The following is a 25,078-nucleotide window of genomic DNA, read 5'->3' as shown; positions in this document are numbered from 1 at the left end:
CTGACCTTGATTTCCTTTAAATAGCATGGGAAGGAAGAGGAGCAGATTCTTTGTGTGCCAAGGCAGCTGAATTCAGGCAGAGCTTTGCATTCCAGCAGAATTCCCGGCTCTTTGCTCCGTTGTTCCCAGGGAGGACCTGCCCGGAGAAATCCTCACCCCCCTCCAAGCGCTCTCTGCGTGCTGAGATGTCGAAAAGGAATTTTTAGGCCATTGTAGGCAATTATTCCTGAGCTTTGGACGGAGAAATTGCCTGACCCCTGCCAGGTTCTGCTGCTGGCAGGCACTGGAGTGGCGCTGGTTGTGTCTCATCCCAGCACTTTGGATTTGAAGGAATAGAGGTCAGGAATGCCTGGATGCGAAGCCATCGAGCTCCTGGAAAGAGGAGCTGGCTCTGCTTTGCTAATTAGCCAGCCCAGGCTGAATATGTCCATGAAAATTCACCTGGAAATGGAATCGATCATCCGTGGGAGCAGAACCCCGGCGCTGCCGGAGCTGCCAGGGCAAAAATCCCGGGGATGCTGCTCAGGGAGGGCAGAGCAGCAGCGGGGTCTGGGCTGCTGCTTGCTCCTTTTTCCTTGGATTCTGGGAGGGTGGGAAGCGTGGCTTGATGTGTCACTACTGCTTTTTTATCGTGGCTTTGTGTTCCTTTGTCCCGGGGCCCCCGGGAATTGCACCGGGAATTGTGGATGGCCCCACGCCAGGTCCTGCTGCTGGAGGGTGGCAGCCCAAGCAGGATTTCTCAGTTTATTTATTAATTCCTCATGCAATAAATGATGTTGAGTGCGCTCCTGAACATTTATTTGGGAAGATAAATAATAATAAAAACAAACAGCCCTGCTCGGATTAATCGGATTTTATGGAGGCTCGGAGTTGGATGGGAAGGGATTTTCCTGCCAGCGTTGGTTTTATCCCGCTCCCTTCGCCCTCTCTCCGTCCTCCCGCGCTAATTAAGCTCATCTGCATCGCGCTTAATGACCGAGAGCATAAACCGCGCGTTGCCAACCCTCTCCCCCCGGGATTGCAGAGCTGGGGGTTCACATCCTCAGGGGGAGGATGTGAGGAAGATCAGGAGGAGGAATCCGGTGGGTCCGAGAAGGAAAAGTTCCCCAGCCGGCAGGAAAGCAGGCGCGGAAGGAGCAGCCGCCTGCTTGGAATGTCACCTGGGGGCGGGGAAGCTCGGGAAGCAGCAGAACGAACTGACTCCAACCTTCTCGCCTGGTTTGGGTTTTTTTGTTTGGTTGGTTGGTTTTTCCTTTTTTTTTTCATTTATTTTCTCACCTCTTTTGTTTTATTTTTAGGCTCGGTCTCTGCGTGAGTTGCTGAGGCGGCTCTGGAGCCGCAGGATTGATGGAGAGGCGCTGAAAGGTGGCGGTGCTGCTCGGGGTTGGGGGTGGCACAGGGGACAGGTGGGAGTGGCAGGGGTGCTCTGGGGGTGGCACAGGGGACAAGTGGGAGTGGCAGGGGTGCTCTGGGGTCGGGGGTGACACAGGGAACAGGTGGCACTGCGAGGGCAGCTTTGGGAGTGGCACAGGGGACAGGTGGCAGTGGCAGGGGTGCTCTGGGGGTGGGGGTGACACAGGGGACAGGTGGCAGTGGCAGGGGTGATCTAGGGTGGCACAAGGGACAGGCGGCAGTGGGAGGGCAGCTCTAGGGGTGGCACAGGGGACAGGCAGAAGTGGCAGCCGCCCTGCCACGGCCACCTGTCCCCTGTTTCACCCCCAGGGGTGTTCTGGAGGTGGGGGTGACACAGGGGACAGGTGGAAGTGGCAAGGGTGCTCTGGTCCTGCTCTGCTCCTGGCAGGGTGGGGTTTGCACTCTGGGATTTTCCCTCAGTTCAGGAGGAACATTTTGGGGCTGGAGCATGTCCAGGGAAGGGAACGGGGCTGGGAAGTTTTGGAGAATCCTGAGGGAGCTGGGAAGGGGCTCAGCCTGGAGAAAAGGAGGCTCAGGGGGAATTTCTGGCTCTGCACAACTCCCTGCCAGGAGGGGACAGCCGGGGGGGATTTGGGATCTTATCCCAGGGAACAGGGACAGGAGGAGAGGGAACGGCCTCAGGCTGTGCTGGGGAGGCTCAGGTTGGACTCCAGCAGGAATTTCCTCATGGAAAGGGCTGGAAGGGGCTGCCCAGGGGGGTTTGGAGGTGTCCAAGCAATTCCTGAACGTGGCACTGAGTGCTCAGCGCAGCGATCGGGCACAGCTTGGCTGATCCTGGACAACTTTTCCACCCTCATTGATTCCGGAATTCTCTTTTCCAGCATAAACCCCTTCCCGGTGGCCACCATGGAGCTGCCCAGCACCAAAGACTTCCAGTGGAAGTCTCTGGCGCCGCTGCCCAGCCGCAGGGTTTACTCCACGCTGGTGGAGGCGGGCGGGCAAGTCTTCGCCGTGGGCGGCTGCGACGACAACGGCGTCCCCGTGGACTCCTTCGAGGTCTACTCACCCGAGGCCGACCAGTGGGCATCGCTGCCCGCCATGCCCACGGCCAGGGCCGGCGTGGCCGTGACCGTGCTGGGCAAGAGGATCATGGTGATCGGCGGCGTGGGCGCCAACCAGCTGCCGCTGAAGGTGGTGGAGATGTACAACACGGACGAGGGACGCTGGAGGAAGCGCAGCTCGCTCCGGGAGGCGGCCATGGGCATCTCGGTGACGGCCAAAGGCAAGTGTTGGGAAGCTTTAGTCCTTTCCCTTTCCTTCCTGTGGGTTGGGAAAGATGAAAGTTTGGCAAGGAGGTTTCCCAGATGGCAGACAGCTCTCTGAATGTAGAACCTGAAAGAGGAATAGAGATGGAAGCAAGTTTTGATGTAGAAGAATAATAATAGATTGTGGAGACTTTCCCAGAGGATCCCCAATTAGAAGATACCACCTAAACCCAAGAAGAAAGAGGAAGATAGAAGAAAGAAGAAAGGAACTCTAGACAACACCCCATATCCTCCGTCTTGAACCCATCTATAACATACTAAAAATCTTAAATTTCTCACCCATGTGACATACTACACAACTCTCTACAATCTCTACAATCTATTTCACACTTTTGTGGTTTCTAGTTTACCTTGAGGCTTTGGAAGTTTTCTCCATGAATGAGGGTCAGAGTCAGTGCTCCCCTGGGGGTCAGGACAGCCCAGAGCAGACAGAGAAATATGCCCAGTGCCCTGGGTTTCCACAGGTGATTAAAGGTTGGGCTTGATGAGCTTGGAGGTTTTTCCTGGCTTTGATTCTGTGCTAGGGCACAAAACCTCTCCTGGCAGTGGTCCAGGGTTGCTTTGTTTGTCTCCAAAACCTCTTCTGTACTTCCAGGAGTTGGGCCTCGTGCGTTTGTCACCTCCCACCCTCCTGAGATGCTCCACAGGAAGTTGCAAGCACAGACAGAGCCACCACCCCCGGGTTTGTCACCAGCCCTGGCTCTGCTGGTCCCTGGGGGTGTTTTGGACAGCTCCGAGCTCCAGGGGCTCAGATCCAACTTTCTTGTGGGTTTACAGCAAATTCTGGTCCTTGAGTGGATTTTTTTTTGCAGGTGGGGGGTGGATTTCTGGTGCTTTCCTATAATAATTTTATGTGATTTTTGGGATTTTTTTTCCCCGTCCAGATTACAGGGTTTACGCAGCGGGCGGGATGGGCTCGGACCTGCGGCCCCACAACTTCCTGCAGCACTATGACGTGCTCAAGGACATCTGGGTATCCCTGGCTGCCATGCCCACCCCCCGCTACGCGGCCACGTCCGTCCTGAGGGGCACCAAGATCTATGTGCTGGGTAAGGACCTGCCCTGCCTCCTCCGCTCTTCTTTCTGCTTCCTTCTCCATCCTTCCTCCTTCTTCTTCTTCTCCTCTTTCCTTTTTCTTCCTCTCTCTTCCTTTTTCTTCTTTCTCCTTCCCTTTCCTTTTCCTTCCTTCACCTTCCTTTTTCTTCCTTCACCTTCCTTTTTCTTCCTTCACCTTCCTTTTTCTTCCTTCTCCTTCATTTTTCCCCTTTGCTTCCTTTTGGATCCTTTCTCTTCCTTCACTTTCTTTTTTCTTCCTTCTCCTCTTTCTCCTCTTTCTCCTCCTCCTCCTCTTCCTCAGTGCCTGACAGATGGGATAATTCAGATCCCCAGCACTGGGATAATTCAGATCCCCAGCACTGGGATAACTGGGACCCTGACACTGGGATAACTGGGACCCTGGCACTGGGATAACTGGGATCCAAGCACTGGGATAACTGGGATCCAAGCACTGCGAGCAGCAGCTGCTCCAGCTCTCCTGCTCTCAGGAGCTCAGGCCAGGGCTCACTGGATCCAAGCTCATGGAATTCCTCTCCTCTTCCCAAGCCCAATGCCAGCTCTGCTCTGAGTCTGTCTGGATTAAACCGGCGCATTTTAAACTCCTGTCATGGGACAGAGAAAAGGAGCACAGAGAGGCAAAAAATCCCCAGTTTGACTCAGAGGCTGGAGTGATGCCTCAGGTTTTGGATTTTCTATTTTTCAGGTTCTGTGCTGCTTTAGTGTGTGGGTCTGAGATTCATACTATGGGGTGGTGAGCTCTCTGCACAGAGCAGGGAGACAAAACAATTCCTTCTCCAGCTGGGGACCAAGGACAAATGATCCAAATCTCAGGCCCAAGAGCACAAACAACGTGGGCTGGAGAGAGAAAAACAACCAGGATGGGACTGCATGGGCTGGAGCTGTAACTGGACAATTAACCCCAATCTGCAAATGGAGCAGAACTTATAAAAGTGACAGACCCCGTGACCAGCTGTGCATTTTGTGACCATTTTGGGCTGTGCTGCCCAAGGTGGATCCATTGAGGACTCTTAATAAATCCCTGCTTTATTCTTGAGCTCTGTTCCAGCTCAGCCTTCCCAAGGCTGCTCCATCCCTGAGCAGGAATTCCCTCTCCTTTTCAGGGGGAAGGCAATCCAAGTATGCCGTCAACGCCTTTGAGGTCTTCGACACGGACACGCGCTCGTGGACCAAGTTCCCCAACATTCCCAACAAAAGAGCCTTCTCCAGCTTTGTGCCCACCGAGGAGAAGCTCTTCAGCCTTGGGGGGCTGCGCCAGGGCCGGCTCTACCGGCAGCCCAAGTTCATGAGGACTGTGGACGTGTTCGACCTGGAGCAAGGTGGGAGATGGCCCGGCCCTGGCCCCGGCCTTTCCCGAGGGGCTTGGGGACATTGGGTTGGGTTTGGGGACACTAGGCTGGGTTTGGGGTTTGGGGCACACAGGGCTGGGTTTGGGGCACACAGGGCTGGGTTTGGGGTTTGGGACACACAGGGCTGGGTTTGGGGCACACAGGGCTGGGTTTGGGGTTTGGGGACACTGGGCTGGGTTTGGGGTCTCAGGGCTGGGTTTAGGGTTTGCAACACACAGGGCTGGGTTTGGGGCTCTGCCATCCTTGCAGAGCACAGAGCTCCCATCTGCTGCTGCCTTGAGCTCAGCTTAGAGGACAATTTCCAGCCAGGATCACCAAGTGGAATGGGAAAACCTCGATCCCAAGGCAGCTGGATCCAGCAGTGTGCTGGGGCCAAACCCAATCCATTCCATGGGGTTTTATCACCCCAAGGTGCAGCAGCCAAACTGCCCTTCCATGAGCCAGGGGCTCAGAGAGGCGGATGCTGTTCCAAGAGTGGGTGATCCCACAAAACCCAGCGTGTCCTGTCCCTCCCAGGTGGGTGGATGAAGATGGAGCGCTCCTGCTACCTGAAGAAAAGACGAGCAGACTTCGTGGCCGGCTACCTGCGAGGCAGAGTTGTCGTGGCTGGGGGCCTGGGTGAGGCTCTGGGACTCTGGGAAACCCTTTTAAAAGGTGTGGGGATTGTTGTCATCCCAAAAAAAAAAAAAAAAAGAGAAATCCCGGTGCTGGCTGGTGGGAGGGAGCAGGGAAAACAAACCCCATAAGGGGATGGGATACAGAGCAGCCAGGAGAAGCTCGATGCTGCTTCCCAGATCATCCAGCGCCTCCTTTTGTGCTTCCAGGGAATCAGCCGACTGTGCTGGAGTCGGCAGAGGCTTTCCATCCCGAGAAGAACAAGTGGGAGAGCCTCCCCCCCATGCCCACCCCGCGCTGCGCCTGCTCCAGCATCGCGCTGCGGGACTGCCTGCTGGCCGTGGGGGGCGTCAGCCAGGGGCTCAGCACGGCCGTGGAGGCGCTGTGCCTCTCTGATTCCTGATCCGAGCCCCCTGGACGAGAATCCCACCTGGAACAGGACCCTGTGCCTCTCTGAGTCCTGATATGAGCCCCCCAGAGGAGAATCCCACCTGGAACAGGACCCTGTGCCTCTCTGAGTCCTGATATGAGCCCCCCAGAGGAGAATCCCACCTGGAACAGGACCCTGTGCCTCTCTGATTCCTGATCCGAGCCCCGCTGGAGGAGAATCCCACCTGGAACAGATCCCTGCCCCTGGCTGTCCCCAGTGGTGGGGTTGGGGACAGTGCTGGCAGCTCTCGGGACTGGGACAGCACCATCCCGCTGCTCTAGGGACCCTGGCAGCTCCTCCAGAACCACATCAGGGGATTCTGGTGCCTCCCTTCCTGGCACTGCTGTCCATGAGGAACCCCCACACTGGCCAGGGATCCCCTCCCGTTGCTGTCACAGCTCCGTGGGGACACCCAGCCAGAGGAACTGCTCCCCACAGCTCCATGGGGACACCCAGCTCAAGGAACTTGTCCCCACAGCTCCATGGGGACACCCAGCCAGAGGAACTTGTCCCCACAGCTCCATGGGGGAGGAACTGCTCCCCATAGCTCCATGGGGACACCCAGCTCAAGGAACTTGTCCCCACAGCTCCGTGGGGGAGGAACTGCTCCCCACATCTCCATGGGGACACCCAGCCAGAGGAATTGCTCCCCACATCTCCATGGGGACACCCAGCCAGAGGAATTGCTCCCCACAGCTCCATGGGGACACCCAGCCAGAGGAACTTGTCCCCACAGCTCCATGGGGGAGGAACTGCTCCCCACAGCTCCACGGGTGAGGAACTGCTCCCCACAGCTCCATGGGGACACCCAGCTGGAGGAACTGCTCCCCACAGCTCCTGCCCTTGGGAAGGACTCCGAAGATCCCTGTGTGGGAATTGTGTGCCTGCAGCCATCCCGGCCACAGGTGACAGCTTGGGAGGCGTTGGGACTTTCCAGAGGAGACAGTGGTGGTGTCCTCCTCAATCCTGAGATCTGCGAGTGCCTCCCTACAGATTTTCTCCCAGAGGAAACTCCAAACCTGCAATGGGATCGAGGGATTGGGGTTCTGGCAGGAGCTGGGGCCAGGGGCTGCTTCCTGAAGATGATTTCTGCTCTGGCTCCTCACCGGTGGCACAGGACTGGCACAGCCGCTGCCTTTGTTGGGTGGCAGGTGGAGGTGGCCTCATCCTGCAGTTTTTCAACAGTTTTTTAGCTGCTTTGGTGATTTGGGATCTTCACTGGGCAAAAGGAGCAATCCAGGGCTGTGCCTGGCTCATCACCCCAGGGACGGGTGGTGGCTTCGGTGATGCAAAAGTGACCCCGGTTCCGTTGGCCTCAGGCAGTTTTTGGGAGGGCTGTCCCAACTGTCGGGATGCAATTCCAGCTTGGAGCAGTTGTCCCATTAAAAGCTGTCTTTGGGAAAGCCCTCGGAGGAACCTGGAGGTGGGACGATGTGCAAATGTGGGAGAGGGGGCTCAGGGCAGGCTGGGATCGTGGAATCACAGAAGGATTTGTGTTGGAAGGGACCATAAAGATCAAACCCATGCCATGGCAGGGTCACCTTTCCCCTGTCCCGGGCTGCTCCAAGCCCCGTCCTGGCCCGGGACCCTTCCGGGGATGTGACCCCACCGCTGGTTCCCTCCCAAGGCGTCACATCCCTCCTTTAACGCGATCCCTGGGCTGCGGGGAGGGGGTCCCGGTGTCTCCGCTCCATCCGGGGCCGCTCCCGTCGCCCCGGAGCTCCAAGGACGCCGCGCGGAGCTCCGGGAACATCGTGCGGAGCTCCGGGAACACCGTGCGGAGCTCCGAGGGCACCGTGCGGAGCTCCGGGAACACCGTGCGGAGCTCCGAGGGAGCCGTGCGGAGCTCCGAGGGCACCGTGCGGAGCTCCGGGAACACCGTGCGGAGCTCCGAGGGAGCCGTGCGGAGCTCCGAGGGCACCGTGCGGAGCTCCGGGAACACCGTGCGGAGCTCCGGGAACATCGTGCGGAGCTCCGGGAACACCGTGCGGAGCTCCGAGGGAGCCGTGCGGAGCTCCGAGGGAGCCGTACGGAGCTCCGAGGACGCCGTGCGGCCGCCGCGGGCACGGCGGGGACGGAGGGAGCAGTGGTGGGGATCCGGCTCCTTCTCGCTGTCATTCCAGGCGGGATCCCCCGATGCCGAGCGCTGGGGAAAGGCAGGAAGGGACCAGGAGGGGACATGAAGGGAAAGAGGAGTTTTCCCCCTTCAGCCCAAAGCCGGGCACAGCAAATGTCCCTTTGAGCCGCCCCTGCGCCGAGCCTGGCTGTTAATGAGGAATTTTCTTTGTCCTTAAGGAGCCTTTCCCAGCTCCTTTTCTCCTGATTCCCGGGCCCTGCTCAGCGCCGTGGCCGAGGCTCCGGGCTCGGTGCTTTGTTCGGCTGGAGCAGGGGGAGGAGGGATCCTTTGTGTGGCTGCAGCGGAGCTGGAGCCCCATCTTTCCCTTCCTGCACCCAGAAATCCTGGACAGAGCAGCGTCCTGGGAATGAACCCGCTGGAGGATTTATGGCCGAGGTGACAGCGACTGGGGTGGCAGAATCAGAGCTGGGGGTGTCCAGAGAGGGGCGAAGGAGCAGCTCTGAGCCCCGAGGAGGGAAAAGAAGCTCCAGGTCTCTGCCTCTGGATGAACCCCAAGCTTCCATCACCCCACAGGATCCCTGGAACATCGCTGGAGCTGCCGAGTGCCAGCCCAGGGTGCCCCTGGCTCGGGGGGATTTTCCCCGCGATGGAGCCGTGCGGAACCCGGAGGGTGAGGGCGGCATTCACCTCCCTGCCCTTCCCTGGGATGCTCCTGCTGGGAAATTGGACCCTGCAGGACTCAACCTCTCGTGTTCTGGCGCAGCAGGGCTGTGCCCGCCCTCCAGGTGACGGAGATGTGACCTGAGCCCAGGTTCGGCTGGGGCGGGCGCTCCTGGCTGTGCCTGCGAGGCGGTTTTGAGGATTTAAGTGGCTTGGAGTGGTTTGGTTTGGGCTGAGCCGTGCTGGGCGAGCCCCAGGTCTCTTCCCAGAGCTGCGAACAGCAGATGGCATCCCTGGGCTGAGCTGCGGCTGCAGCAGCACCTCGGGCAGCCCTCCCGCTGTCCTGGGCTGCCCTGGCTGGGTGCTGCTGGACCAGGGCGGCTCTAAAATCCCATTTCAGGTGGTGTAAGATCCAACAAATAACTTGGATGCTGCGCGTCTCCTCCAGTATCTTATTCCCGTAGTATTCTCCACACCCTTGTGGAGCCCAAACATCTCCCAGGAGCTGGGACAGAGCTGGATTTGGGTCCAAAGAGTCCCTGATGGTGCTGCCAGCGCCAGCCCAGGAAATGCCTCCGGGGCTGGGTTCCACTGCAGCTCCCCGAGCTCTGCAGTGAATCCCTTGGGATGAGAGAGCCGCAGAGCTCCTTTCCCTGGATAAATGTTGGATTTGTCACCAGCCAGGTCCCCCTGGCCCTGAGGGGCTGCAGGAAGCCCTGAGCCGGTCCCTCTGGCCCAGACAGCCCCCGGGACCCCGCACCCTCCATGCCCGCTCCGCTCCCTGCTCGCCTTTATCCCAACCCAGCCAAGCCTTTGGAGTTTTCCAGCGACAAAAAAAATCCCGGAGCGGCCCCGGCCGTGTCCTCGCCTGAACTCCCCACGCTCGGAGTGTACTGAGAGGCTTTTCAGCCCCGGTGGCTGCTCCGACACAGAGGATGAAGGCTGAGCTGGCCCTGTTGCCAAAAATCATCGTTTATTGTCCCCGAGCAGACTTTGTCTGCACAAACAGGAAACTTCCTCAAGGAACATCCTCCAGAGAATCCGGCAGGGGAGCAGAAATGATTCCTGCACCTTGCCATGGGCCTGGGACAGCGGCTGGGCTGGCCCTGGCTGTTGGGGACAATATTTTTCGGGGTCAGCGCTGCTTTTTGGGGTCAGCTCTGCCCTTTGTGGTGACAGTTCCCAAAAGGAGTCCAGTGTGGGGTTGTGTGAGCGCTGTTCCAGCTTCAGCCAGGAATTCTGCCCTGGAGAGCTGGGAATTGAGCTCTGGGAAGCACCTCTGTCACTGCCATCCTCATCCCTGGGATGTCCCCAACCCTGTGGGGCACCAGCAGTGGAGTCACCCCTAGCTGTCCCCATTCCTGGGGAATCTGCCAGTGCTGGAGCAGATGTGGAGTCACCATCCTGAGACACAGACGCTTCCTGCTCGCAAAATAAAAGCTCCAGGGTTTTTTGGGGAGTTTTTGGGTTTTTTTAGGGAAATTTTTCTTATTTTTCCTGTAAATACCTCGGGGTTTCTGCAGCCCCATGCGCTGTGACCCCCCCAGTGCCCAGGAGGGTAACAGGGACAGCTGGGGGGTGGACTTGTGGTAAAGGGAGCCTTGGAGGGGTGGTTTAATGGAAAAATCGGGATGGAGAGACAGATGGATGGATGATGGATCCATGGATGGATGGATACATGGCTGGATCCATGGATGGATGGATGGAGGGATGGATGATGGATCCATGGATGGATGGATGGATGGATACATGGCTGGATGGATGGATGGATGGAGGGATGGATGATGGATGGATGGACAGATGGAACCCCCAGCTGCACTCCTGGGGTGGCCTCTGCTGTTCTCATCATCTGTGAAAGGCCAGAAATTACTTTTCCAAAGGCTCCCATTGGCGCTGATGAGTTTCCCTTCTCCTGCTGATGGATGGGGAGGATCAGAGCAGTTGCGGCTTCCTCCAGGGTTTTCAGAGGGAAAATGGGTTTCACACCTGCCAGAGCATCCCCAGCAGCAGGTGAGGAATACTGCGGCTCAGAGCCACGATCGAGGGGCGAGCATTAAACTTTTTGTTGTCTCTGGCATTTTAATTACTCTTCTTTTCCCTGTGGGAAGTCTCCCTGCTGCAAGAGAATCTCTTTCGTGATGTTTATTCCTTTCCCAGTCCACAAGCAGAGCTTGTGGCCACCCAATCCTGATGCCGAGCCACAGGTTTTGGCCGGGATGTGGAAGTTTTCAGAGCCGGGATAACGCTGTAGAGTTTTTTTTTTTTTTAATGTAATAAATGAAATAATACAAATTTTGCAGCCTGTGAGCACACAGAGCTCCAGCTGTGAGCAAGCACCAAGCTGAGCTCGGAGCAGGTTTCCCTGACGTGGAGCCAAATTCCTGGCTGGATTTCAGGTTGGTTTTAGTGGACACGCACTGGGGCCGCGGGACAAGGCCGGTTTGGGATTTCCAGGTCTGAGGCTGGCGGGGGCAGGGAAATTTCAGTGGATTTCCCCAGCGGAGAAAGCCGCGGCTGCTGCCACAATAGAGGATCTTTATCAGCGGATTCCAGCGGGCTCCGCTCCGAGTCCCTTGGCATTTCCATGAAAATGGGAAAGTCTTCCTGAGCCGCTCTGGAACAAACATCCCTCAGCCTCTCCCAGCCGCAGCACAGAATCCTGGAGAGGAATCTACCCGGTGGAAACAGAAACTCCGCGAGGCTGCGCGGCCTCGCACAGCGGGGGAAACCTCGGGAAAAGCATCCCGAGAAATCCACCGGGACACCAAACGCGGGCCTGGAGCTCGGTGCGGGCTCCAGCGCTTCTGGGGCGGGAGGGCTGAGCCGGGAGAGATCCCACGGCTGGGACAGCTCCGGAGACAGTGATAGGGACAGCGACAGGGACAGGGACAGCGACACTTTCCCCTCGGGCCGGTGCAATCCCTTTGCCGACCGCAGCCAGGGAGGTTTGAGCCTTCCCTGCCCGGCCCCGCCGCAATCCCCGGGCCGTGCCCGGACAGGATCCTGTTTGCTTTGACGCTGAAATTGCGGCACTTCGGTTCAGCTCAGCTCCTCCCCGCCGTGTTTATCTTCCCCATGGCCCTTGGAAACGGCTCCTCTTGCTGCTCTGTAAATAATTCATTACCACAATTCATTATCGCCGTTCAATTATCGCTGTTCTTTATCACAATCCATTATCGCAATTGCTGCAGCCCAGGACCGTCTTCGGATGTCCTGGGCTGATTTTAAAATGAGGAGAGAGATTTGTCCCTGGTTTGTTGAGCTCGGGGAGAGGTTGGAGGTGGGAAGGAGCAGCCTGCAGCTGCTCATGCCTGTGAGGAACCGAGGTGCCAGGCGGCCACTGGCCATAAAAATCAGTGACAGGGGCAGGAGAAGAGACCTGTGTGTCTTAATTGTACCAAAATGACATTTAATGTGTGTGGGACATCACTGATACCTGTCGCAACAGCCATGGAGAGTGGCCCAATGGTTCCAAAATGACATTTAATGTGTGGGGGACATCACTGGGACAGGTCACAGTCACAGAGAGTGGCCCAATGGTACCAAAATGATATTTAGTGTGTGTGGGACCGTGCTGGGACAGGTGACAGCCATGGGGAGCGGTTTGGTGCAAGGCTGTGCCTATGACGTGTGGTTCCACCTTCCCTGAGGGACATCTGTCCTCAAAAGGTCACTCTATAACCTCACCCCGGTGACAAAACCATCCAGGGGACAGTGCCACCCACCTGGGCCTGTTCTGACAGCGAGACACAGCCCCGAGGTGCTGCGAGCTCCGTCCTGTGTCACCTCTGTGTCACCTCCAAAGCCCGCAGAGAGCAGCCGGCGCTGGGTTTAAATCATGCCTGGCAGGCGTTCAGGACCCCCTGCTCTGCCCCAGCAGCCGGGAGCGGTGGGAAAATCCAGGTCTGGATGAGTAATCCCGCAGTTATCTCCCTCTGCCATCGATCCAGGGTGCCCTCACACAGGCCAGAGCCGGGCAAGTGCCTTTGTTTCGGCTGTTCTGGGAAATAATTGCATTCTTTTAATATCTCCAAAGGAAGATTTACCGCAGGGAGACCACACGGGGAGAAGGTGCTGCTGAGGGAGCCGGGAATGGCCTTGAGGAGCCTCAGCAGCCGTTTCCTCCCCAGCTCCGGGCCTGGAGAACATTCCTGGTCCTCCCTCCCAGGCTGTGTGTCCAGGAGGGCAAAGGGTGGCTCTGTGGAGAGTGTGGACGGGCTGCGCTCGCCCAGGCCTCTCCTCTCCTCTCCTCTCCTCTCCTCTCCTCTCCTCTCCTCTCCTCTCCTCTCCTCTCCTCTCCTCTCCTCTCCTCTCCTCTCCTCTCCTCTCCTCTCCTCTCCTCTCCTCTCCTCTCCTCTCCTCTCCTCTCCTCTCCTCTCCTCTCCTCTCCTCTCCTCTCCTCTCCTCTCCTCTCCTCTCCTCTCCTCTCCTCTCCTCTCCTCTCCTCTCCTCTCCTCTCCTCTCCTCTCCTCTCCTCTCCTCTCCTCTCTCATTTTTGCCCTAAATGCCAAGTTTTCCCTGGGTTTGGGTGCAGTTTTTCCTAGGTTTGGGTGCAATTTTTCCCTGGGTTTGGGTGCAGTTTTTCTCTGGATTCGGGTGGTTTGGGACTCCTCACAGCAAATCCTGTCTGGCTGTGCGTGTCCCTCTGCCCCCAGTGGGACATCCAGGTGCTTTGCTCCACATGATGCAATTATGGAATGGTTTGGGCTGGAAGGAACCTTAAACATCACCCCTGCCATGGCAGGGACACCTTCCACTGTCCCAGGCTGCTCCAAACCCTGTCCAACCTGGCCTTGGGCACTGCCAGGGATCCAGGGGCAGCCACAGCTGCTCTAGGCACCCTGTGCCAGGGCCTGCCCACCCTCACAGGAGGAATTTCATCCCAATATCCCATCTCAGTCACTCTGAAGCCATTCCCCCTTGTCCAGGCACTCCAGGCTTTTCTCCAAAGCCCCTCTGACCCTCCCAGCGCTCTGGGCCTGCCCCTCTTCCCAACCTTTGGGTGAAAATCCCTCCCTACACCATCCCCTGGAAAACCCCCCTCCCCTCCAGCCCGGACACACCCCCGTGCCCCCCTTTGCCCCCTGCCTCTCTCCTCTATCCCTGGATTCCCTCTGCCCCCCCTCTCCACACCCCCTCCCTTACCCCAAATGTTTTGGGTGCTCTCCCCCAAGCCCTCCCCGTGGGTTCCCCGCTCCCAGCGCTGCCCGTGGGGTCTCCCCGCTGCCGTCCCCCCATCGCTGTCCCGGCCCCGGGCGGGGCGGCCCCGGCAGCCGCCAATGGGCGCGGGGAGGCGCGGCCGCCGGGGCCGCCGCATTTATCGCCCGGGCCGGGCGGTGGAGCCGGAGCCGCGATGGAGATGGAGCGGGCGGCAGGGCCCGGAACCGGCACCGGTTCTGCGCTGGCCGCCTCGCTGGCCGAGGGGCTGATCAAGTCGCCGCGGCCGCTGATGAAGAAGCAGGCGGTGAAGCGGCACCACCACAAGCACAACCTCAAGCACCGCTACGAGTTCCTGGAAACGCTGGGGAAAGGCACCTACGGGAAGGTGAAGAAAGCCCGGGAGCGCTCCGGGAAGCTGGTAAGGATCCCCCTGGGGGGGCATCGTCACCGTGCGGGGTCCCCGAGCATCCTCTGTCCCCGGTGCATCCTCGGCGTCCCCGGTGCGTTCCCCCCGGTCCGGTGTGTCCCTCCCTGTCGCCGGTGTGTGCCTCCCTGCCCCGGTGCATATCCCCCGGTGTGTGCCTCCCTGTCCCCGGTGCACCCCCCCCAAGTCCGGTGTGTCCCTCCCTGTCCCCGCTGCATCCCCGCCGTGTTTCGGCGGTCCCCGAGCTGTCCCCGCTTCCCGCAGCCCGGCCCCGCTGCCTCCCCCTCCTCCAAGCCGTTCCCGGCGCATCCTCGCGGACCCCCGAGCATTTCCCCCGCTCCGAGCATTTCGCCCCCGGTGCATCCCCGGTGCCGCCGGTCCCGGCTCTCCGCAGCCCCGGCCGGGCCCCGCTGCCCCCGCAGCGTGCGGGAGGCTGCGGCTCTGCCCTGGCCGTGCTGCAGGGGGGGCTCAGCGGGGCCGGGGGCAGCCCCGAGGGGTCTCGTCCCGCTCCTCCCGGGGGGCTGCGGCTCTTCTCGCCCACTTGACCGCGGTCGCGCTTCCTGGGGGAAGGCGCGGGCAGGGCCGCGGCCGCCAAAGCAAACACCGCACTTGAGTCTGAAGGGTTTTTCCCTTCCTCTCACCCTGGGTTTGCCTTTCTCACGGTGTGGGGCACCCAGAGCGCAGCCGGGCTCTCCAAAATCCTGACTCACCCCAGTCTGCTGGGGGAAAGTGGCTCTGGCTCAGCCCAGCTCAGTTTTCCTCAGGGAAAAGGGGGTTGAACCCCCAGGAACGCCGGGCGCTGCTCTGTCCTGTGGGAATCTGCAAGGATTCAACCTTGGACGTGAATTCCCAGCCTCGAGGGGTGGGAGGGACCCAAAAAGACCCCCGCAACCCGGCCTGAGCAGGGGGTGAGCTGCGAGTGGCAGGACTGGCCCTGCCAGGGGCTGGGATGGGATCAGCGACATCCCACGGGGACACGCCAGGGGAAGAAAGAGCCGCGAATCCACGAGGTTTCCTTGTGTAATCCTGATGAAATCAGATCCGAAGGCAGCTCTGCCCATCCGAGCCGCTGCTTTGCTGCATAATCAGGGCCTGGAAATGCGGCTTCCACCCACAGAGCTGCAAGGATCCCTCCCCTCGGCATGGGCGAGAAAATTCTCCTTTCCCTGCCCGCACCTGCAGCTCAGAAATCTCAGCTCCCTGCCCAAAGACTCCGTGCGAGCCCCTCAGGATCGCTCTGTTTTCATGCAAATCCAACCCACGGGCCACGGAGCCCTCAATGAAGGCGGCAGAAAATCAAAGGCTCTGCCCAGCAGCCCCTCCCCGGCCTGCTGGAGGAACAGGAGACTCCAACCCACAAATCTCTCCTCTCCCCACAAATTCTTTCTCCGAGCACTCAGCATTTCCGGGCCGGCTTAATCTGGAGGTTTAGCCCGAGCTCGGCTGTTGTTCGCTCCTTCCCCGAGTGGTTTTCACTTCCCACAGCCGCAGGTGTGAGGGCAGGGACCGGGCACCCCTCGTGGGGATCCCACGGCACCGGTTGGGGCTGAAAAGCTGGAGCTGCTCCATGCACGGGGATTTTGCCTCCGGCGAATCGGGAATTGCCTCGAACAGAAGCGCTGGGTGTTGAACCAGCTCATTTTACCGCCCGCATTTCTTGTTCCTCTCTCAATTTTAAAATCCCTGCACCCAGAGCAGGCTGATTTGCTTGGAAGGTGACAGGAAATTCCAGGCTCCTGCAGCTGGAGGATGTTTTGGGACTTCCATGAATTATTTGTCTGGGAAAAAATCCCTTTTTTCCTGTTAGAAATTCTTTATCTGAAGTGATGCTCCTGCTGAGTGCCTTTCCCAATCCTTACAAAAATCCCTGCAATATCAGGTGGGGAGGGAGTTGCTGGTTGTTTTTCCTTCCCCTTTTTTCCACCTTCCCCTTTTTTCCACCTTCCTCTTTTTTCCTCCTTCCCCTCCTTTTTCCCCTTCCCTTTCCCCTCCTTTTTCCCCTTCCCTTTCCCCTCCTTTTTTCCCTTCCCTTTCTCCTCCTTTTTTTCGTCCCTTTTCCCCACACCTGTTTGCAGGGCAGCCTCCAGGCTCTTTTTCCCCTCCCAGCCTGGAGTTTTTCCCAGCCTGGCTCCCCATCCCTGGCCTGCAGCCAAGCCAAACACGACCAGGGGACCTCCCGTGGGACTCTCCTCGGTGTCACAAACGCAATTTGGGGCCCGTGTGGTGTCAGAAGGCAGCACCTGGAATATTCCAGAGCCTCTTTTGATCTCCGGGAAGGGGCCAAGCCCGCTCTGTTCCACGGCGGATTTAAATCCGAATTCCACCCAACGCTGCCCTTGCAGCCTGGAACGACTTCTGAAGCGCTGCCTGAGGTTGTAGCTTAATGCATCTTTCAGCAGCTGCGGAAAATACCTGTTCTGCCCCCAAAAAACTTGTAATTCAAAGGCTCTTTTTGATTTGGAAAGCACTCCCGAGCTCCCTGGGAGGCTCCAGGGGGATTTCTCCTGGCGGGGCTGTGGCACTGCCTGTCCCTGAGGCTGCTGTCCCCAGCTCCAGGGTGGCCTTTTCTGTCTCCAGGGGCCACCCTCTGCTCCCTCATCCCCCTTGGGCAGGGAAAATTTGGGAATAAAGCTGCTGCTTGGCACCCCTGGGGGAAGATGGGACTGCTCCATCTGCCTGGAGGTCACTGATTTTGGGATCACTGCTGGATCCAGCCACGGGCGTCTCCTGGAGCTGCTTCATCTTTTTTTATGGATTGTGACTCTTGCCCTGAGCCCTGGCTTGGAATTTTGGGGGTGTGAGCCTCTGGGGCAGCAAGGAAATGCTCCAAAATTCTCCAAAATGCTCCAAAATTTTGGCCCCAGGCCACTGAGGCTGCTGGGCTGGGTGTCAGGCTTTGCAGGGGGCAGGGATGGAGCGAGGCAGCAGGAATCTGGGAGGCTGGCTCTGCAAGGGTCAGGTAACTGGGGCAGCAGAGGAAAAAAAAAAAATTGTTAAAATTTAACCTGATAAACAAAGGTCAGGGGGAAAGAAAACCTGGCTGGGCTTCCCAGAAGCATTAAACACTTTCAGTATTGCTTTACCAAGAAATTTGGGCCGGGGTTGTTGAACTTCTCCTGGCCAGAGTTCACTGGCTCCACACGTGCTGGATCCTCCAGGAGCAATTTCCACCCTGGCTGGTGCTGCCTGAGGCGAATTTGGGGCCACCAAAATGGCATTTGGGGCCACCAAAATGGGATTTGGGGCCACAAAAATGCAACTTAGGGCCAAAAAGGGGCTTCATGTGCCCACCTGAGCCCCCTTTCAGAGGCTTCTCCCTGCTGAGCCCTCACTGGTTCAGCGCCTGCTGCAGGTGCCATAGGTCTGGCTTAGCAAAACTTTGCTGCCTGCTGGGCCGGGTTTTGAGGAGCGAGGCTTCCAAGGGTCCTAAATCGCAGGGACACGGGGCTGAGCATCCCTCCCACACCTCGGACCCTCCCTGTGCCGGCAGCTGCGGCCGGCGGGGGTCCGCGGCCCCTCTCCCCGTTGCTGGGAGACTGGTGTGAGGGTCCCTTGACGGGATTAAAACTGTTCCGCATTCTTGTCTGGGAGGGGAAAAGAAGGAAAAAAAAAAAATAAAAGGTTCTGCTGGATTCAGTTGTAAATTCAGCCCTGGGAGCGCATTGTGTGCCCGCAGCCCCTTTGAAAGGGGATTAGAAGGAGTCTATTCTTACTCCTCTTTCTCCTCCCTTTTCAATCTCCTTGTAGAGGAAAACTTGAAAACACAAAGGAAAGCCTGGAAAACTCCGGTCTCCTACCCCGTTCTGAGGTGGGATCTACTTTTTCAGCCGAACTTTCTCTTACTCATAGAAATCAAGAGGTTTAGAGGCAAACAAAAGGCGAGGTGTGGGTTTTTTTTCCCTTTTCCTGACACCAGGAATTGGCTGTGGCTGTTGCTGTTGTTGTTGTGGTTATCTCCCAAGTCTGGTGTGTGGGGCACATTCCTGCGGCTGGACACGATCCCTGGAAAGCCCAAAAATCGGGAACGGGGCTGTGAGACCTGCAGAAGGAGTCATGGGGAGCCCCAAATATCAGGCCTGGGCTACCTGGGAGGAGGCTCAGGGAGCCCCAAAAATCACAGCTGTGTTGCCTGCAGGAGGGGTCATGGGGAGTCCCAAAAATCAGGAGCAGGTCTGTCCTACCTGCAGGAGGAGGCTCAGGGAGCCCCAAAAATCGAGGGAGGAGCCTCGTGCCCCTCAAAAATGAGGAGCTGTCACAGGTGTCCCTCGGGGGGTGCTTCTCCCTCGTGTGCAGCAGCAGGACTTGGGAAGAATAAACCACAAATGGATAAAATTCGCTTTTCTGGGAGCTGTTTCCATGGAGCTGCTCTGCTCAGCTCGTGGGGATGTTGTTTGCGAGCCCCTTCCCAAAACAGGGGAGGGAGGAATTTCTTCCTTCGGGAGCTCACAGCCCCCTCTGTGCCCCCCCACAGGTGGCCATCAAATCCATCCGGAAGGACAAAATCAAGGATGAGCAGGACCTTGTCCACATCCGGAGGGAGATTGAGATCATGTCCTCCCTCAACCACCCGCACATCATCGCTGTGCACGAAGGTGAGGCCTCCTCTGCCTTCCCTGTTTCAGCTGCATCCACGATCGGAGCCTCCGGAACGGGCTGGGAAACGGGGTGGGGGGGGCTCTTGGGATGGGTTTGGTCCACTTAGGTGGATTTGGCCAGGTTTGGCCTGGCTGGGTGGGTTTAGCCCAGTTTAACCTGGCTGGATGGGCTTAGCCTGGCTGGGTGGGTTTGGCCCGGTTTAGCCCACTTTAGCTCAGCTGAGTGGGTTTAGCCCAGCTGGGTGAATTTGGCCCAGTTTAGCCCGGCTGGATGGGTTTGGCCCAGTTTGGCCCAGTTTAGCCCATCTGGGTGGGTTTAGCCAAGCCCTCTCCTCCCTTCCAGGACCTGGCTCCCGTTCCTGGCCGCTCACCGGGAATGCAGCTGCTCCCGGGCTGTGCCGCTGTGTTTTCCCGGCAAGGGGAAATACCTGCTCCAGAAACAGCCCCTCCTGCCCGCTCCCTCCCTCCCGGACACGGAATCAGCTCCAAATGTGGATTTTGGGCGCTGGGGGCCGTGGAGGGAGGCTGAGCTGAGCAGGGAGCAGGGGCTGAGCTCACCCCGGAGAATTTGGCATCTCCGTGGATCTGCTCTGAGCCCGAGGCAGGATTTAATGTCAGTCCTGGAGTCCTCCTCATTCCCTCCCCCGGGGCACTGGAAAACCAAACCGCTGTGCCGGGAGAGTTCCTGGTGCTGCCGGGCTCGGCTTTATGGCCAGGGCTGGGCTTTGCTGCGGCGGGGGTTGGGATAACCCGGGAGAAATTTCTCCAGGTCCAAGCAGAACCAGACTCAGCCTAAATCCGCGGGTGGGTCAGGCTTAGCAGACACCGAGTCCTTGGGCTGGAAGCTTCCTGGGGCTGGCTCTACCCCTGCTCCCGGCGCTTGTGAGGGATCCGGAGCCCTTTTGTCCTCCAAACAAAGGCGAGCGGGCTGGCAGCTCCTCCGCGGTGTTTGCGAGGGCTGACTCACAGCGGCGGCTGGAATTCAAAAACACCGAGCTGGCGTTCTGCAAACAGGAAGAAAACGCTCCGGCTCCTGGCTCCTTTTTTGGGAGCAACAGGAACAGGCAGGAAGGTCACCGGCTGTGCCAGCGCTGTCACCTTCCCATTGGCGGGGGGTTCCAGCAAAGAGCTGCACGCCTGAGTCACCTCTGGTGGCAGAGCTGGTGGTGGCACAGCCACTGTTGGTGGTGGCAGAGCCTCTGTGGTGGCACAGCTGGTGGCGGCACAGCTGCTGGACCAGCAGCCCTGGTGGCACTGGGGGCTGTGGGTGACAGCTCTGGTGCCCCCCCTCAACCTGCAGGTCCCTGCTTAGCTCAAGACTGAGGGCAGGGACTGGGGTTAGGGTCAATCAAAGCTCCACCTGCTCATTAACAGGAATGTCCTAAGGAGAATTCCCGAGGTTCCGAGGATCCCTTTTAACCCTTCCCTGTGTCCCGCAGTGTTTGAGAACAGTGCCAAGATCGTCATCGTGATGGAGTACGCCAGCAAGGGCGACCTGTACGATTACATCAGCGAGCGGCAGCGGCTCTCGGAGCAGGAGGCGCGACACTTCTTCCGTCAGGTCGTGTCCGCCGTCTACTACTGCCACAAGGTGGGTGGCACCACCCTTCCCGGGGCTTCCTGGGGGAAGAGTGGCTGGATGGGCTCCCGAGCCTTCCTCCTGGTGGATTCCTGATGGATTTCCAGTTGGATGGGCTCCCGAGTCCTCCTCCTGATGGTTTCTTGATGGATGGGCTCCCGAGCCCTCCTCCCGATGGTTCCCTGATGGATTCCCAGTTAGATGGGCTCCCAAGCCCTCCTGCCAATGGTTTCTTGATGGTTTCCCGCGTGGATGGGTTCCTGAGCCCTCCTCCCGGTGGATTCCTGGTTGGATGGGCTCCCGAGCCCTCCTCCCAATGGTTTCCTTGTGGATTCCTGGCTGGAAGGGCTCCCGAGCCCCCCTCCTGATAGATTCCTGGTTGGATGGGCTCCTGAGCCTTCTTCCCAATGGTTTCCGGATGGATTCCTGGTTGGATGGGCTCCTGAGCCCTCCTCCCAATGGATTCCTGATGGATTCCCGGCTGGATGGGTTCCCAAGCTCTTTTCCCGATGGATTCCTGATGGATTCCCGACGGATGGGCTCCTGAGTGCTCCTCCCTGCAGCCCACTGGAGGTGGGAGCAGCTCATGGCTCTCCACCTTCCCCAGCAGAAGGGTTGATCCCGCCTTTAGTCTGAAGGGTGTGGCAGTGCCCTGGCAGCTTTTGGGAGCTCCTGGCCTCCTGCGGTGTGGGGGTGACTAACCCAGCCTGGCACTTGTCACCTCCCCTCCCACCCAACCAGACAGAGACGCCCAGAGCTGCCCTCGGGGCTGGAAGCCAAGACCGGGGTCACCTGTCCTGCTCCTGAGAGGAGTGCGAAGCTGCAGGACCCTCCCCGGGGTGTGGGTGATGCCCTGGCAGGACCCTCCTGGGGGTGTGGGTGATGCCCTGGCAGGACCCTCCAGCCTGAGGGTCTCCCTGGAGGATGGTCCGAGGCTTTGCCCCAGCCCTCGGTGGGAACAGGGGGTGGCAGGGCATCTCCTGACCCCAAACCGGATTGAGGGCTCACTCCTCTGGGCACAGCAGGCCCTGGCCAAGCAGGAGCTGTGCCCTGGTAGGGCTGGCACTGCGTGCTGCCACAGCTGGGGACAATGGAGGAGCCCAGGGTGGCACGTGGTGCAGGCACCTCCCTGCTCCTGCTGCCCAGCTGGTGCCACCCAGGCTGGGCCACCCATCCCAGGGCCACGCCCGCACTGTTTGTGGTTCCTGTGCCCTGTTTGCCAGTGCCCTGACCTGGAGGGCAATGACCTCCTGGTGTGCTGGACTTTCCCTCCCTCAAACCCTCCAGGAATTAACCCCGGCTCTTCCCGCAGAACGGGATCGTGCACCGGGACCTGAAGCTGGAGAACATCCTGCTGGATGCCAACGGGAACATCAAGGTGAGGGGCTGGCACGGCCTGGGGGAGCTGCCCAGCCTGGAGGGACAGGGGGTGACCACAACACCTCAGTCCCCTCAGGGCACTTGCTTCCCTGAGCTCTGGCACCACCTGGAATGCTGTGGAGAGCAGGCAGAGCCTGGCAGCCAAGCAGATCTGGCAAAGCCATAACTGATATCGGCCTGCTGATAAGAGGGCAAAGTCTGAGCACCCAGATCAGCGCTGGCTGGGTGAGAAAGGCTCTTTTCCTGGTTTCTGTATGTGCCAGCCAGGAAATCTCAGCTCCCGCACGGGCCCCGAGTGGCGATTTCTGCCAGGGAGGAAGGGCACAGCCTGGCCTGGGCTGGGGATCCCTGCGGTCACTGATAACGGGGTTTATCTCCACCAGGGATAATTTTGCAATTGGGAGCTCCAGGGCAGCCAGGAAACCTCCTGCTGGCTGGGAGGTGACAGCTGTAATGAGGATAATGAGCACCTGTGCGAGGTGGAGCTGATAGGGACCTCTGCTGCCTGGGGTGGCTGGGGATGAGCTGGAGGAAAGCCTGGAAGTCCTTCCAGCCTCACCTTCCCACCCTGCTCCCGCTGCCAGGGCCGCAGGGCAGCTGCTGGGATGAAGCTTTTGGGAGGGAGAGAGCAAGAGGAGCGATCTCAGGGGTGCAGAACCAGGCAGAGGGGATTCATAACCAAGGGCAGCCTGGGTTTGGACCAAGTGCATCCCTGGAAAGCTCCAGGGGAACTTTCAGCCTTGGGAGACTTTGGAAAGGGGGCTTTGGGAAAGGGGAACTTGGGAAAGGGTGTTTTGGGAAAGGGGGCTTTGCTGCTGGATGACAGCTGTGTTTGTCCCCCCAGATCGCAGATTTCGGGCTGTCCAACGTTTTCCAGCAGGACAAGCTCCTGCAGACCTACTGTGGCAGCCCCCTGTACGCGTCCCCCGAGATCATCAACGGGCGGCCCTACAAGGGTCCCGAGGTGGGTTGTGCCTCGCTGTGGGGTGTGGGAATGGCTCTGGGCTTTTCCCAGTGTATTTTGGGCTAGCAGGACCCCTGAGCCCGGGCACTGCAGGGGTGCTGGCTGTGCTGGGGTCCTGCCTCACACTCCGTCTCTTCCCTGTGGCTGCTGCCATCCTGGGAGTCCTGATGAGATTCTGGTGGGGTGGGGACCAGGACAGCCTGGTCCTGCTGTCCCCTGCAGGCTCCTCTGTCCCTTTCACAGGTGGACAGCTGGTCCCTGGGTGTCCTCCTCTACATCCTGGTCCACGGCACGATGCCCTTCGATGGCCACGACTACAAGACTCTGGTCAAGCAGATCACCAGCGGGGACTACCGGGAGCCCACGAAGCTCTCAGGTAGGGACACCCCCGTCCCCCTGTGTGCCCCCCTTCCCCATGTCCCCTCCCGTGCCTGACCTGTCCCTTCCCCAGATGCCTGCGGGCTGATCCGCTGGATGCTGATGGTGAACCCCGAGCGCCGGGCCACCATCGAGGACATCGCCACGCACTGGTGGGTCAACTGGGGCTACAAAACGCCTCTGGGCGAGCAGGAGCTGCTGCGGGAGAGCGAATCCCCGCTGGCCACGGTGGCCGAGTGGCTGCGCCGCTCGTCCCGGCCCCTGCTGGAGAACGGCTCCAAGGTGCGCTGCTTCCTGAAACAGCACATCCCCGGCGTGGCCCTGGAGCGGCAGCGCTCCCTCAAGAAGTCCAAGAAGGAGAACGACGTCTCGCACGCGCTGCAGGAGGTGCCCGCGGGCCCCGAGAACCCCTCCAAGTCCGTCCTCAAGCGGCCCAAGGGCATCCTGAAGAAGAGGAACTCCTGCGAGCAGAAGGTGCCCAGCCCCGGCCCCCCGCCCGGGGAGGGTGGGGAGGGTCCCCCCGCGGGGCTGTCCCGGGTCCTGCCCCCCGGGGCAGCGACAGCAGCGCCCGCGGCCGTGCCCAAGAAGGGAATCCTGAAGAAGCCCTCGGCCCGGGAGTCGGGGTATTACTCGTCCCTGGAGTGCTGCGAGTCCGGGGACGTGCTGGACGCGGGGAGCTTGGACCTGGACGGGACCGTGTTTGCCGAGCCGCCCTCCCCGCCCCCGCAGGGGCTGCCGGCGCGCAGGAAAGGAATCCTCAAACACAACGGCAGATTCTCCTCGGGCAGCGCCGAGCCCGAGAGGGGTTTCGGGGGTTTCAGCGAGGTGTCCCTGCCCCAGGGCCCCCGCGCCCGGCCGGCCAGCGCCGTCAGCGAGGACAGCATCCTGTCCACAGAGTCCTTCGACCAGCTGGAGCTGCCCGCCCGCCGCCCCCCCGGCAGCGGGGCCATGCGGGGCTGCGTGTCGGCCGAGAGCCTCCTGCGGCTGGAGGAGGAGGAGGAGCGGGAGGAAGGGCGGCGGCTGCGCCGCTGGACTGTCACCCACTGCCGCAGCCCCTTGGCGGAGAGCAGCGCGTCGCTGGCGGGCTGTGACAGTGGCACCGAGCTCTACCGGCGCGCTGTGGCCGTCGGGGTGAAGCTGAGCTGAGCCCGCAGGGCTTCCCCCATGCAGGGCTGCTCCGGGCCGCTGCGTTTTGGGGAGGGGGCTGAGCCTCCCTCCCTTCCTCCCTCTCTCCCTTCCTTCCCCGGGGCTGCCGGTGCTGCTGATCCACATCCCACGGATTGATTTGGCAGCCTCGGGGCAGGGGATGCTCCGGGGCCAGGACATTTAATGGACCAGAGCCCCCGAAGTGACCCCCGAGGAGGGGCTGGGGGGTTCCGGAGGCTCCTCGCTGCTGTCCTTCCCTCTTGAACAGGCTCATCTCATCACGGGGGTGAAAGCACGGGGTTGGGGGGGTGGGTTTGTTTTCTTTGCACTGTTTTTTGGCTGCACAAGGTAACAGAGGGGGCGGGTGATATACCTCAAACAAGCTGCAGATGTAGCAAGGTGCTGGTGAGGGCTCCAAGGTGCTGCCCGTGGGCTTCGGGAGGTGCTGGGGCCACCCAGGCCACGGCTCTGCCCTCTCCTGAGTGCTGAGAAACTGAATGTTGCCACAAGCCCAGGCTGGGAAATGCTGTGATGCCAACATCTTTCAT

The 25,078-nt window shown here is 59.6% G+C and overlaps 2 protein-coding genes across 2 annotated transcripts; both read left to right on the top strand.

Annotated features, from left to right (window-relative positions):
• The first annotated feature begins 1,281 nt into the window (after window positions 1-1,281).
• On the top strand, window positions 1,282-6,610 carry KLHDC8A (kelch domain containing 8A). The gene is made up of 6 exons (XM_068173019.1): window positions 1,282-1,365; window positions 2,256-2,656; window positions 3,584-3,748; window positions 4,877-5,092; window positions 5,639-5,740; window positions 5,947-6,610. Exons 2-6 carry the CDS (start codon window positions 2,281-2,283, stop codon window positions 6,138-6,140), a joined length of 1,053 nt encoding a protein of 350 aa, XP_068029120.1. The 5' UTR covers window positions 1,282-1,365; window positions 2,256-2,280; the 3' UTR covers window positions 6,141-6,610.
• Window positions 6,611-14,203: 7,593 nt separating this feature from the next.
• On the top strand, window positions 14,204-24,609 carry NUAK2 (NUAK family kinase 2). Its single transcript, XM_068173083.1, has 7 exons — window positions 14,204-14,482; window positions 18,960-19,080; window positions 20,523-20,674; window positions 21,975-22,040; window positions 22,887-23,006; window positions 23,250-23,382; window positions 23,458-24,609. Exons 1-7 carry the CDS (start codon window positions 14,258-14,260, stop codon window positions 24,528-24,530), a joined length of 1,890 nt encoding a protein of 629 aa, XP_068029184.1. The 5' UTR covers window positions 14,204-14,257; the 3' UTR covers window positions 24,531-24,609.
• Window positions 24,610-25,078: the final 469 nt, after the last annotated feature.

The sequence above is a fragment of the Anomalospiza imberbis genome, chromosome 26, assembly GCF_031753505.1.
Source record: "Anomalospiza imberbis isolate Cuckoo-Finch-1a 21T00152 chromosome 26, ASM3175350v1, whole genome shotgun sequence".
Classification (NCBI taxonomy): Eukaryota; Metazoa; Chordata; class Aves; order Passeriformes; family Viduidae; genus Anomalospiza; species Anomalospiza imberbis.
This window is presented reverse-complemented; position numbering and strand designations above follow the sequence as displayed.